Source organism: Eptesicus fuscus, chromosome 5, assembly GCF_027574615.1.
Source record: "Eptesicus fuscus isolate TK198812 chromosome 5, DD_ASM_mEF_20220401, whole genome shotgun sequence".
In the NCBI taxonomy this organism is placed as follows: domain Eukaryota; kingdom Metazoa; phylum Chordata; class Mammalia; order Chiroptera; family Vespertilionidae; genus Eptesicus; species Eptesicus fuscus.
In genome coordinates this window covers 35,915,101-35,926,823 of record NC_072477.1, presented here as the reverse complement: position 1 = coordinate 35,926,823, position 11,723 = coordinate 35,915,101, and the positions used below count along the sequence as shown (strand labels likewise).

General features: G+C 49.7%; 1 protein-coding gene across 2 annotated transcripts; it reads right to left on the bottom strand.

Annotated features, from left to right (window-relative positions):
- Positions 1 to 2,248: 2,248 nt before the first annotated feature.
- Positions 2,249 to 5,964, bottom strand: OTX2 (orthodenticle homeobox 2). Of its 2 annotated transcripts, none has more exons than XM_008139010.3 (3): positions 5,868 to 5,964; positions 4,745 to 4,920; positions 2,249 to 2,869 (listed from the first exon to the last, which is right to left on the bottom strand). In XM_008139010.3, the coding sequence occupies exons 1-3, from the start codon at positions 5,962 to 5,964 to the stop codon at positions 2,249 to 2,251; spliced, it is 894 nt and encodes a 297-aa protein (XP_008137232.1). The 2 variants fall into 2 exon arrangements, with proteins under 2 accessions (XP_008137232.1, XP_027997481.1); XM_028141680.2 differs by having other exon boundaries at positions 4,745 to 4,896.
- Between the last annotated feature and the right edge of the window lie 5,759 nt (positions 5,965 to 11,723).

Below are 11,723 nucleotides of genomic sequence, written 5' to 3'. Positions count from 1 at the left end.
AGAGAAACTGCTCACCTAACTGCATTATTTGCAGAGTAGCCTTTGTTGTTTTTAAAGACAGAATGGCTTTCCTGACGCTTTGTGGGGCATCCTGAAAGCTGAAGGCTGTGTGAGAAGTTATTTTGGATCTGCTTGACTACTTAACTGTGAGAAAAGCTGGAAGCAAACGACCCCAAACCTAGAAAAAGGTCTAGATAAAGCAAAGTCTCTCTCCGCCCTGATTTCACTTCGGTGTAATCTATAGTAGGGTGGATGTTATCAGTAGGTACTGGGAAATCTTGCCACCAAATTTTGCCTCTAGTATTAGGTGTGAATGATTGCATTTTTTTTTTTTTTAGCAGAACAAAAACAATTAGGCAAGATGATGTAGGGTTCGAGAGAACATGCGCACCCAGGGACAGGAAAAAAAAAAAAAAAACAATAGCCAGAAAACAAAATGGTTGCAACTGCCAACCTTCATTTAAATAGTTACAATCAAGAGTCACTTAATTTTGGTCAAACTTAAAGAGCATCCGAAGTTTCCAATGAGATTAAATATTACTATGACCTCAGGAGTACCAGGATCATTGGCCCATTTGTCTCTAGTGATTGGCCTACAAAATGCAGATACAACTGAGAAGGGACCTATTTTTTCTCCCTCAACACTTGCTTTAAAAAAAAAAAAATGACCAGAGTGCCTTATGTTCAACTACTTAAATTATAGGTTTTAAAACTTTTCTGAAACTCCTTTGTTCAGAAATCATTTCTGCCTGGATTGCTTTCAGATTCTGATTACATTCACTCATGTTTACCTCAGATTTTTTTTTTTTTTGGAAGCTAAAAAAAAGTCCCCTTAATCAAATAAGAGAATGAAAACACAGAATTCTTTTCATTCTCATTTTCTCTGAGGTCCTCCAGTTTTACCCTTCTTGCTTAAAAAGTTGATTTATGTTAAAACATACTAATAAAATGCCTAAGCAATCAGTAGGATATGCAGCAGGGAGGGAAAAGCAAGGAGACAAGATCCTAATGATTGTTGGCCTCTCTATTCAATTTCAGAGCAATCCTGATGAAAGTTACAAACACTTTACATACCACAGTCATTCACTTCTACTCCATCCTTAGATTAGATCCCCCCCAAATTTAAAAATAAGGTCTGCTCTCTAACCTAAGAAAAACATGTTTTAGAAAGAAAAGACTTCTCCCTTATAAATAATGGTATACAATTAAACTGGACCCAATGTTGTGCTAGAACCATTTTAATATAATTATACATATCTGCCAAATCCAGGAAGAAAAGGTTTATGCATATATCATTTTTCCAGTTAACATCTGCAAGCATAAACAACAATGATCTCAGTTTATAAATTCATCAGGGTCAGAGCAATTGACCAATGTCTCTTTACTGCCAGGTTTACCAACAGTAAATTACAGATGAATCAGTGTCCTTTCGTTTCTCTTCTCTCACTCTCCTTGTCCAGAGACATTTTGTTGTAAAGTTTCAGTACAGCTCCCATTCAGCCAAAGGTAATCTTTTTAGGTGAGTACTCAGTTGCTCTGGATTTTGCTTATAATTATAACCTATTTAATCACAGAAGAACCCCTGCAGAGGTGGAGTTCAAGGTTGCATACAATAACAGGAGATCACAGTTTTGAAGTCTAGCACAGATTAAAAACCACAGATGTACCATTTATATAAGACACACACTGATTGTCTCTTAAACTACATATTGACTCCTTATGAACATTATTTTTTAAATAAAGTAGTGCATCTAGGACAATCAGTCGCACAATTCACACAGCCCTGAAAAGGTTTTCAGTGCCAACTAACAGTTGGTCATGAAACGTGAGTGAGCTTGAGACACTGTCCATTCCTAAGATTCAACCAAGGATTGGCTAAAACATTGGAACACCTCTGCTTAAGAAGGCTATGTCCTCCCCTCCTTTACCTCACAATTTCGTTTTGCTTATTTTTGGTGGTGTTTGGTTGCACATGGCTAGAATGCTTTTGATCACTTTGAGAATCGGGAAAACCAATGATCTAAAACTATGACAGGATCTTAAGTAGATTGGTTTGTCCATTTCAGGTTGCTGGTTGGTGGGTCCCTCTAAGGACCTTCATTTTTCCTTCTATGCCTCCTGAAACATTGATCAGAAGATGAGTCTGAGTATCATCCCATCTAACTCTTTTAACCAATGCCTGGCTAAAACTGGAATGTCCAGCCTGGTATATTTAAAAATCACCCACAAAAAGAGGTTCTACAGGTCTTCACAAAACCTGGAATTTCCACGAGGATGTCTGATCTTTATAATCCAAGCAGTCAGCATTGAAGTTAAGCTTCCAGGAGGCAGTTTGGTCCTTATAATCCAAGCAATCAGTGGTTGAGTTAAAACCCAAGCTTGAAGCTCCGTATCCCTGGGTGGAGAGAGAAGCTGGGGACTGATTGAGATGGCTGGTAACTGCATTGGTACCCATAGGGCTGAGTGTGGCCCCTGGTCCGGGAAGCTGGTGATGCATAGGGGTCAAGTAAGATCCACAGTCCATGCCCCCGAAGTAGGAAGTTGAGCCAGCATATCCTTGACTATAACCTGACGCCTGAGTATAGGTCATGGGATAGGACCTCTGCATGCAGGAGGAGGAGGTGGACAAGGGATCTGACAGTGGGGAGATGGAGGCTGGGCTCCAGATAGACACAGGAGCACTGCTGCTGGAAATGGCCGGGACTGAGGTGCTAGAGGGGGGAGTGAATTGGCCACTCGTTCCACTCTCTGAACTCACTTCCCGAGCCGGAGATGTCTTCTTTTTGGCAGGCCTCACTTTGTTCTGACCTCCATTCTGTTGTTGCTGCTGCTGTTGGCGGCACTTAGCTCTTCGATTCTTAAACCATACCTTGAAAGGGAAAGAAACTTCTTTAATGTGGTTTCAACAACTCCTTAAGAACAAGGGTAGCTCCCAGGTTATATAATCTCTCCTACATGGACAGATGAGCTGACAAACTCTCCTGCCACTGAAAGCCCATTATATAGTACTCTCCTATATATGCTCCTACAGTTGTAAAAAATGTTGGGGAGGCTCTGTCTAAAAGCATTGGACTCTGCTTTACTCCCAACCTAGAATAAAACTTAAGACCAATCGTATGGCTAACAATTCTCCACCTCACTTCTCTATGTTGCTTCACCTCGAATACACACACATACACAGGCCCAGCTGTATTTTGGGACTCTCTCACAATGGGATAGAATGTATTTATGTCTTTTGGAGAAAAACACAAGGGAGTGCAAACAATTCTGTTGTTACATGCCAACAAGAACAGTGTAAATTCAAACAGTTTACAGTCCATCTTCTAGGGAGCAATTGCTAATGTGGAGGTTGGTTTCATCCCTCTACTTTTTGTCTCTCCTAGAAAGTCTCACTTACAGAAGAAAGCTCCAAGGAGAAGTGAGGAAGGGGGTCTGAAAGCCACTATTGGGCCAAACCTTCTTTCTGTTAAGTGGCGTGTCCCCTAGGTGCTCTGCTTTGAGCTCAAGGACAGACTTCCCCACTAGTCTCAAGTTTGAGATTAGAATCTGTGCCTTCCGGGTAGTGCCATCAGCACCTAGATTCAGTTTCCTGTACTATGCTCATGGGCTTGTCAACTTCAGCCTCTGCCTGCAACTCAGGCAATTCTTTTTACCAGCACTGTCCACGTTCCATAATGAAGGAGCTGTGTTTAGTGTGGGAGGGGGCTTATCAGAGAAACTACCAGCATTTTCTGGGCAACATGTCCTTAGCTGCCCTCTTCGATGAACTCTCCATGTGAGTGTTCTGTGGTCAAAATGATGCTACCAAGGCTGAGTGAAGCATCGCCAACCATTCAAGTCGTTTATTTTCTTTTAGTGACGACTTTTGTTGAAGCCTAACAAGTTCTTCCATCCCATTTTGAAAGAGCCTCTTTCCTGGTTTGCAGTTCACTCTGGTGTGTCCCAGCTGACGGGGAGTCTCTGGTGTATATGTTAAGTTTAGGTGCTAATCATTCTGGCAGAACTCTGTATGGGACCTGAGTTCCAGGAAAGTTAAACTTTACTTTCCCTCTCCAGCTTAAGGTCAAGTTAAGGGGGGCCTCAGGGAAGGGGGGAGGGGTCACCAGGGATATTATGCTGATATTGTATCTGCTAAATGGCTCAGAGCTAGCAAATTCTGTTCAATCCCTAAAAAGTCAAAGAAAACACTCTTGCATAATTTCAGAGCGCCAGCTGATCCCACAGCCTAGCTCTACCACCAGCCGACGGGTGACCTCGAGCAAATCATCTACGGTTTCTTCATCTGTAAAAATACTGGGACTACCCGGGAGCTAAGCTTCTTTCACCCTTAAAAGTGAATGAGAGAATGGGGGCAGCTTTGTACATAGGGGAAGGGAAGTACTAAAATATTGTGTGACAGTACTTGCCTTCTGCCGCCAAGGCTGGGCCTCTGTAGGCCAGGTACCCAAGACTTCTAGGGCCGTGCTTCCTCCCTGAAGCTAGACCACCAGTCTTACTTTGCAACCTGAGCGGAAGACCCTTGCTGGTCGGACTGAATGGGGGTGGAGGGACAAAAAGGAGCCCTAGGAGAAACCAGGCACCCCAGGGCCTTAGGCGAGTTTGCTGGCCTCCTGAGGAAGGTTTAGCTTCAAGCCTTCCCTGGGCCATCTCAAACACATGGGACTCGCCTGAGCCCTCTGCGCACCCCGTGCTGGGGGAGGGGTGGCACGGTTCGGAAGGGTAGGGCTGTCTACAGCTGCCCTACCTGCACCCTGGACTCAGGCAAGTTGATTTTCAGTGCCACCTCCTCCCGCATGAAGATGTCTGGGTACCGGGTCTTAGCAAACAGCGCTTCCAGCACGTCTAGCTGCGCCCGGGTGAACGTCGTCCTCTCCCGGCGCTGTTTCCGGGGGGTGGCTGCGGGACAAGAAGCCCAGGGCCCTTTAGGGTGGGGGAGCAGTTTCTCAGTCACAGGGGTCTCTGCGGGTGCTCCAACTCCCCCCACCCCCACTCCTGCACCCCCACCCGGACTCCGCGGCCCTCCCCTGGTCCTCCCAGCCGTCCAACCGGAGCCGACAGCGTCTGCCCCACCCCGCTCGGCGGCCTGGGCCCCACCAGCGCGCACTGGGGGTCTCGGGACGCACAGCGCCCCGAGCAGGGGAGCCCCCAGGCCGCCTGACGTCGGCGATCTCTCCAGCCAGAGGGTCCCTTCGAAAGCTAACAAAACGAATGAAATAAAGGAAGACAAAAAAAAAAAACAAAACAAAACACAAAAAGCCTCCAAAATCAACCCCGAAAACACAACACACACAAAAAAACCATTCCGGGGAGTCAGAGATCCCCGGGGGCCCCCAGCTCGGATTGGTGGGGCGAATGTCGATCCTACTGGAGATCCAAGGGCCTTTGTTCCCCCACCTTTAAAATGGGGGCACATTTCCTCCTCCTTCTGTGAGGACTTAAAAAAAAAAAAAAGTCTGCTGGGGAAGGAAGCACCCGCGCTCAGTCACACCTTGCGGGATTAGCGCAGCGCCTGGAGGGCCGAGCGGAAGCCCAGGTGGGGCGGCGAGAGCCCGTGGGAGAGGCTGAGGGTGCTTCCGAGGAACTGCGCTTCGAGCTATGGCAGGGGCCTGTCGTCCCCAAATGACCAGGGTAGAGACCTTCCTCGCCCCACTCAGTATGCGTCCCCTATTCACCCAAAGAACCGGCGATGTGATTTTGTGTACTCGCTCCCCGCCAGCCCCGGTCCAGGGGCTCTGAGCTGCTTCCCGAAGGAAAACCCAGTTGGGATTGGGCCTGGAGCTAGGGCAGCATCACCACCAGCCCGGTGCCCCCGGGGGTGAAGGGTGTCACGTCCCCGCGGGGCAGGCGTGTCGCGGGGGTTCACTTACCCGGGTAGCCCACCGAGGGGTGCAGCAAGTCCATGCCCGAAGTGGTCAGACTCAGTCCATTGACTGGGTAAGGCGGTTGCTTAAGATAAGACATCATGCTAAGGTTGTTAGGAGGCGCAAAGTCAGCCCAAACCGGGGGGACCCAGCCGGAAGGTCCTGCGTCGCCGGGGGTGGACAGATTCAGGGTCCTTGGCGGGTGGGTTTGGAGTGGTGGAACTAAGGGCAAAGCAAACAAACAAACAAGAGGTGCTGGTTTACTGCTTCGCAGGCAGCAGCTCTTCCACGTTTCACCACTAACTTAAAAAGAGCCCGGGCTACTCAGGGCAGAGGCTTTTAAAGAGCTTGCAGACCCTCCTCCCCACCTACCCAACCCCCCAAGCTGCTGTGAAACTAGAAGGGATGGAGACCTGATAAACCTGTCTTCCCCACCCCCACCCTAAACTTAAAAAAAAGTACCCGAAGAAAGCAATTACCATCAGCCTGCCCCGAAGAACAAAACCCCACGCCTTCAAATGCACACATTGCATTCCTATCCCTGCATTTGCATAGGACTCATTGGCTGGCACTAGCTAATTGTCTCAAACAAAACTTGATTGGGGCCATTTGCAGAGACAAAGAACTCTTCGGCTAAATAAATAATGCTGATAACAAAGCCCATTGGTGAGAAACAAAGAAACAATTCAAGAAATCTACCTCCCCAGACTGTTGCCTTTCCAAGGCTGATTTTAATTATCTTAGCTTTTTCACCACTTGCAACAGCTTCTAACCTAAAATATCAGTGCATTTAACATCTAAAATGTCAACTTGCTAATCGACAAACTTGAGAAAACTGCTTAACCACTATTATTCCACATTTAAAGTCATTTCCAGTCATCATTTTCACCTAATTAGTAGCCTGGGTAATTAGATTTTGAGGCAAGTAACAGATTTATTAGGGTTCTGGAGAACCTTGATTATAATATGTATAAAGAACCAAAGCTAAATAAACAAAAATCGAACTTTTAATAGACACCCATCAAATATGTAATCATAGTGCAAAAAAAAAAAAAATTCTTCAAGACCGGCACAGGGTTTGCTAGAAATTCTGAAGTAAAGTTAGAATCCCGCCAACCAGAGAATGAGAGGCCCCACATCTGCAAGGAGAAAGGGTGCCGGTTTGCAGTGCAAGCTGCTTCCATGTTGATTTTGATGTGTGGAGGCTGCAGGTCCTGCGGGAGGCAAATTTTCGGACATTTGGGTCTTCAGCAGCTCCAGCAGTTTCCTGTTAACTCTAGCTGCCTTTTGAACATTTTCGTTTTGAAGAAAGTAAGATACACAAACACCCAAAGTTGTGAAACTAGTGTAATTTCTCCCTACCGTTCAAGTTTCCTACAATCCCACAAGAAAAAGAGCTCAGGGGGAGAAAAGAAAGGAAGTTATTTACTTTCTTCAGCTGACTGTCTCTCACCCCCCCCCCCCCCCAAGCCAAGGGATCCCAAATGGACGTGAATGTAGGCCGGCAGCTGGCAAGTCTGGCTTTTTATTTCCCTAAGAGATGGCATTTCTCCTGCAAGGATCTCTACTTTGCAACTTTGACACTCTGAGAGTTTGCTCCAAAATGGCGGATACAAGGTTAGGAGAAGTTCCTTCTTACTTTTACAAAGGTCCTACTGCATTTTTAATGATTATGGGCTTTCGTCTTTAGATTGCTTAAAAGGTAGAGACACGAAGTTTCACAAATGGGACGAGGTTACTGCAAGTTCATCCCGATTTATCTTTTTTTTTTTTCCTTTTTCGTTTTCACTTCTTCCCGACTTAAATTCATAGCACAAAAGTTATTCTTTCCACCCTCGGACCTAATTTAATATAATTTTTTATAAATGTCCTTCTTGGGGGCATTTGTATGATCTCATCAGGAATACTAATTTAGTGGGTCCTACAACAAAGACTTGATGTTTTCTAGTCTCGTTTCTTTTTAAGACACTTATTTGGAAGCGGTGGAAACAATATTGCTTTAAAACACAGTCATTTGTTTAAATCGCCTCTAAGCTGGAGTTCTTTCTTGTTTAACGCAATCTCACCACATTGGCAAGTTCTGAACTACTAGAGAAAAAAAACTAAAATCCTACCCGGTGCACATGATAAACATGGAAGTGTCCGTCCTTACATGCAGAGCTCTCGCCCAATTAGAAACGCCCGACACATCCTACATTCAAGCAGCACATTTCAATATTAAAGGTGGTAGCAGACCGAAAGCGGCGGGACAGCGATCCTTTTTGGTGCTCCTTTGCCCTTACCACCGCAACAGGGCTAAAATCCTCGGGTAGACTGTTCCCCCTTATCATTACTGGACTCATCTTTAGAAGAAAGTACTCCAAAAGCAAAACTATGGGGAACTCTCACCAGCCGGCCTTGGTATCCTATCCGCTCCCAAAGGAGAGAGGCCCGTGGGCCATTCCACCCAACTTCCAAAGCCCTGCCCGCGCTCCTTCCTCCCTTCCTCTCTAAGCGGAGCCTGGGAAGAAAACAGAAATACCTTTTCAAGAATATAAGCCGCAAAACGACTGCTCGGGAAGTGGCCCCTGGAGAATCCTACGCTAGAAGAAGCGGGCGGCGGACGCGCGGCAAGTTCCCGCAGCCGGTCGGCCAGTGACTCGGGCGTCCCCGCCGCTGCCAGCCCCGCAGCCCGGCAGCCTCGCAGCCCCAGGTCCGGCTCCACTGCCCGCCTCGGCCCGCGCCGCCTTATATCTAACGGTCAATTCGTGCAATCTGTCGCTCCCCGCTCCCTCCCTCCCTCCCTCCCCCCTTACCGCCTTGGTGTGTGTGTGTGTGTGTGTGTGTGTGTGTGTGTGTGTGTGTGTGTGTGTGTTTTCTTCCAAGGAGCCTATCTACCAGTTGCTGTGTCCTCGCTCAATAATAATTACCCCGTCCGAGAATTAATTATAATAAATGTTTTCTTGATAAACTAACGAGATAATCCGAGGGGCACACGTCCCTTAATTACAGGCCGCCGTGCTCAGCTCCGCTCCGCGCCCGGGCTGATTAATTTTCTGCATGATGGAAAGGAAACAAAACTCCGCGGGCTGGCGGCTGGCCTGCGGCTGGGCGGACAGCGCGGAGAGAGGGAGCGCGGAGAGGTGGGCGCACCGCGGCAGCAGCCGGCGCGGCCTCTCTCCTGCGAACTCGAGTGAAAGTTTCTGGCCTCCGGGGATCAAGCCACGCTGCCACCCGCGAGGGAGGGGGCAGGAACGTGCCAGAAGGGTTGGCCTTGGCTATTAATTATGGCGAGGAGAAAGCCGGGGGCTAGCGCGCGTGGAGAGGTCCGGGCGGCTCCCTCCTTGGGGGAGGGGTCTCCTCGCCAACTCCTCTCCGGCGCTAAGACTCCGGAGGCTGGAACGCGTCCCGAGGTGCGCACAGAAACCCGCAGCTGCAATGCAGCCCTAGGGTGGCGGGCAGCACGTCCGAGGGCGACTTCCGTCCCCTCCCCAAGTAATCCGCCGCGCCAGGCCCTGCTTCCCTCACCCCACCGTAAAGGAAGGGAAAAAGCCAACTCGGAAGTCTGATGGGGAACTTGGGTTTCAAAAAATCTGGCCTGAAATCGGACCAGGCGTTCAAGAGTCACTTGAACGCATCAGCACCGAAGACGTTGCCTTGCGACACGTTGCCGAGGCCGGGTGACGGCTGAGACTTTCTGAAGGTTCTCCCGGGGCAGAACCCGAGCGGGAGGCCGGGCCGCAGCGCACCCCTCCACCCCAGCCCGGGCCCGCGACAGCCCGTTGTCGCCCAGCCCGGGAGGGGTGCGAGCCAGCGCGCCAGCCAGCCCGCCGCTGCCCGGGTCCGCGAGCCGCCGAGGGGCCGCCTGCCCACGGAAGGACTCCCGTCCCGGGTCCCGCCGCGGCTGGGGGCGGAGCAGGGGCCGCTCGGCGCCACTTTGCCCGCCCCAGGTGCGCGCGGAGGGCTGCGCGGAGGCACCCAGGACCGTCGCCGGCAAAGTCAAGCAGTGAAACGACTCTCAGATGCTCGCCTGGCCTAGTGACTGGGTCTGGGACCACAACCACCACGGGGGGAGGGGATATTGCAGTCCCAAGAGGGGGGGGGGAGGTTGATCGGGGGAGGGGAGGTGTTGAGAGAGAGAGAGAGAGGCAGAGAGACAGAGAGAGGGAGACAGAGACAGAGAGAGAGAGAGACCTGGAAGCTTTGGAAGAGGCTGGACACGGGGAGCGAAGCTTGGTGAGCTGCTAGCTGCTTTAGGCCGGGAAGAGGGGGCCGACCGGAGCCGCCGGCGCTCCCGTCTCCTCGGTTACCCTCTTGGCTCTCCTTCTGCGTTAGGGCTGGACCGGAGGCTGTCCGCGCCCGGGGACCCGCGAGCCAGTGGGCTTTGGGGGCGCCGGCCCCGGGAGGTGCCCGTGTTATGACTCTTGTTGTTCCTATCCGTCCCTCTAGCTCCAGATGCATCTTTTTGTCTCAGGCTCTGAAAACGCCCTTCGTTCTGATCCACCCGAACGACCCAAACCACAGCCGAGGGCCAAAACGCAAAGGTCGCAGGGAGAAGCCCAGAATGGGCGTAGACATAAAACAGAACCACAAACAACACCCTCCCCCCCCAAAAAAAAAAAACACCCCACGGTAGACTCACAGGGTTTCCACGACGTTTTGCGGAAGCGGAGAGCCCAGGAGCGCGCTCCCTCCCTGCCTCCTACTCCTGCCCCCGCCGCCAGGTCCTACATTTTTTCTCAATGGTCGTTATTACACCTCAACACGGACAAGGGACAAACTGCACCAGCCTTTAGCAGAAATCCACGTCCGCGGAGATGCATCGGTCGGCCTATTGGAGGCCTGGGGGTGATGGTGGACAGAGGGACTTCTAGATACAGACAGACTACACAGATGGGCACTTACCTTACAGCCGCATGGGAGGTTAGAAAAAAAAAAATCAAATTATCCTTCAAAATCCCAAGTAGCCAGCCAGCCTAAAAGAAATCAAGAGTATTGAGTTATAAACCTCGCAGTCTTCACCTTTCCACGAAAAGTCAAGCACAACGAAAAATAAAATTTTAAGAACAGAAAACGAAGAAAGTAGCTGGAGCTGGAAACGCGCGTGGGCCCCTCCGCGATACATACAAAAGTAGACGCGGTGAGGGCTGCCCGAGCGATTTTTATTTTTAATAACAGTGGAGGCTGAGTTGGAGCTGAGGTCGGTTCTGCTCTCAAGGAGATTTGCTGAGAAAGCGCCTCTCTGGCAACTTTTTTGACGCAAACTCTCCAACCAATGGCAGGGAGAGAATGATTGACACATCTAAGCCAGAGGGAAAATAATAAAAACACACAACAGGGGGAGGAAAACAGGCCGCTGCTGCACGGGGGGACGAGCAGGCAACAAATCCGGGCCTCCGACATTACCAGAATGTTCCTGAAAGACACTGGGCTCGCCTAAAAGATACATGATGGGCCAGAGCAAGTGAACTAACTGTATAATTAAAATGATGGGCAGGAGGCCTCTCCTAACCTCCTTCTCTTCCTCTCCCCGTCCTCCCTTGTACACGCCCCACCCCTTTTGTTTTGTTCTGTTTTTGTTTTAGGGAAGGGGGGGAGGAAGGAAACCCACGCAATGTAAGATGGGAAGATAAAGTATTGAAGTAAAGGCAGGAGAAGAGTGCGGGTAGGGGCTAACTGGGGTATCGAATTCTGCGCTTAGCAATATGTGTGTGTGGCTCAGATGCAGAAAGCAAGTCAGACTGAAGCTTAGAAACACGCCTTTGCTTTCCCAAACAGGGTCAGACCAGGCCGGGGGAAAGGAAGGAGGCCTGCGAGCGGGGCGTGGGCGTGTAGGCAAGCTACAGACAGACAGACAAGTCCAAGAACCAACTATGTCCCAAA

What these genes read in the sequence shown, in the direction of transcription:
- OTX2 (XM_008139010.3), bottom strand. Translation starts at nt 5,964, where the DNA reads ATGATGTCTTATCTTAAGCAACCGCCTTACCCAGTCAATGGACTGAGT. An exon ending in CCCCTCGGTGGGCTACCCGG is followed by an intron (nt 4,921 to 5,867) that starts GTAAGTGAACCC and finishes CCCACCCTAAAG; the next exon opens with GGCCCTGGGCTTCTTGTCCC. An exon ending in TGCCTGAGTCCAGGGTGCAG is followed by an intron (nt 2,870 to 4,744) that starts GTAGGGCAGCTG and finishes TTCCCTTTCAAG; the next exon opens with GTATGGTTTAAGAATCGAAG.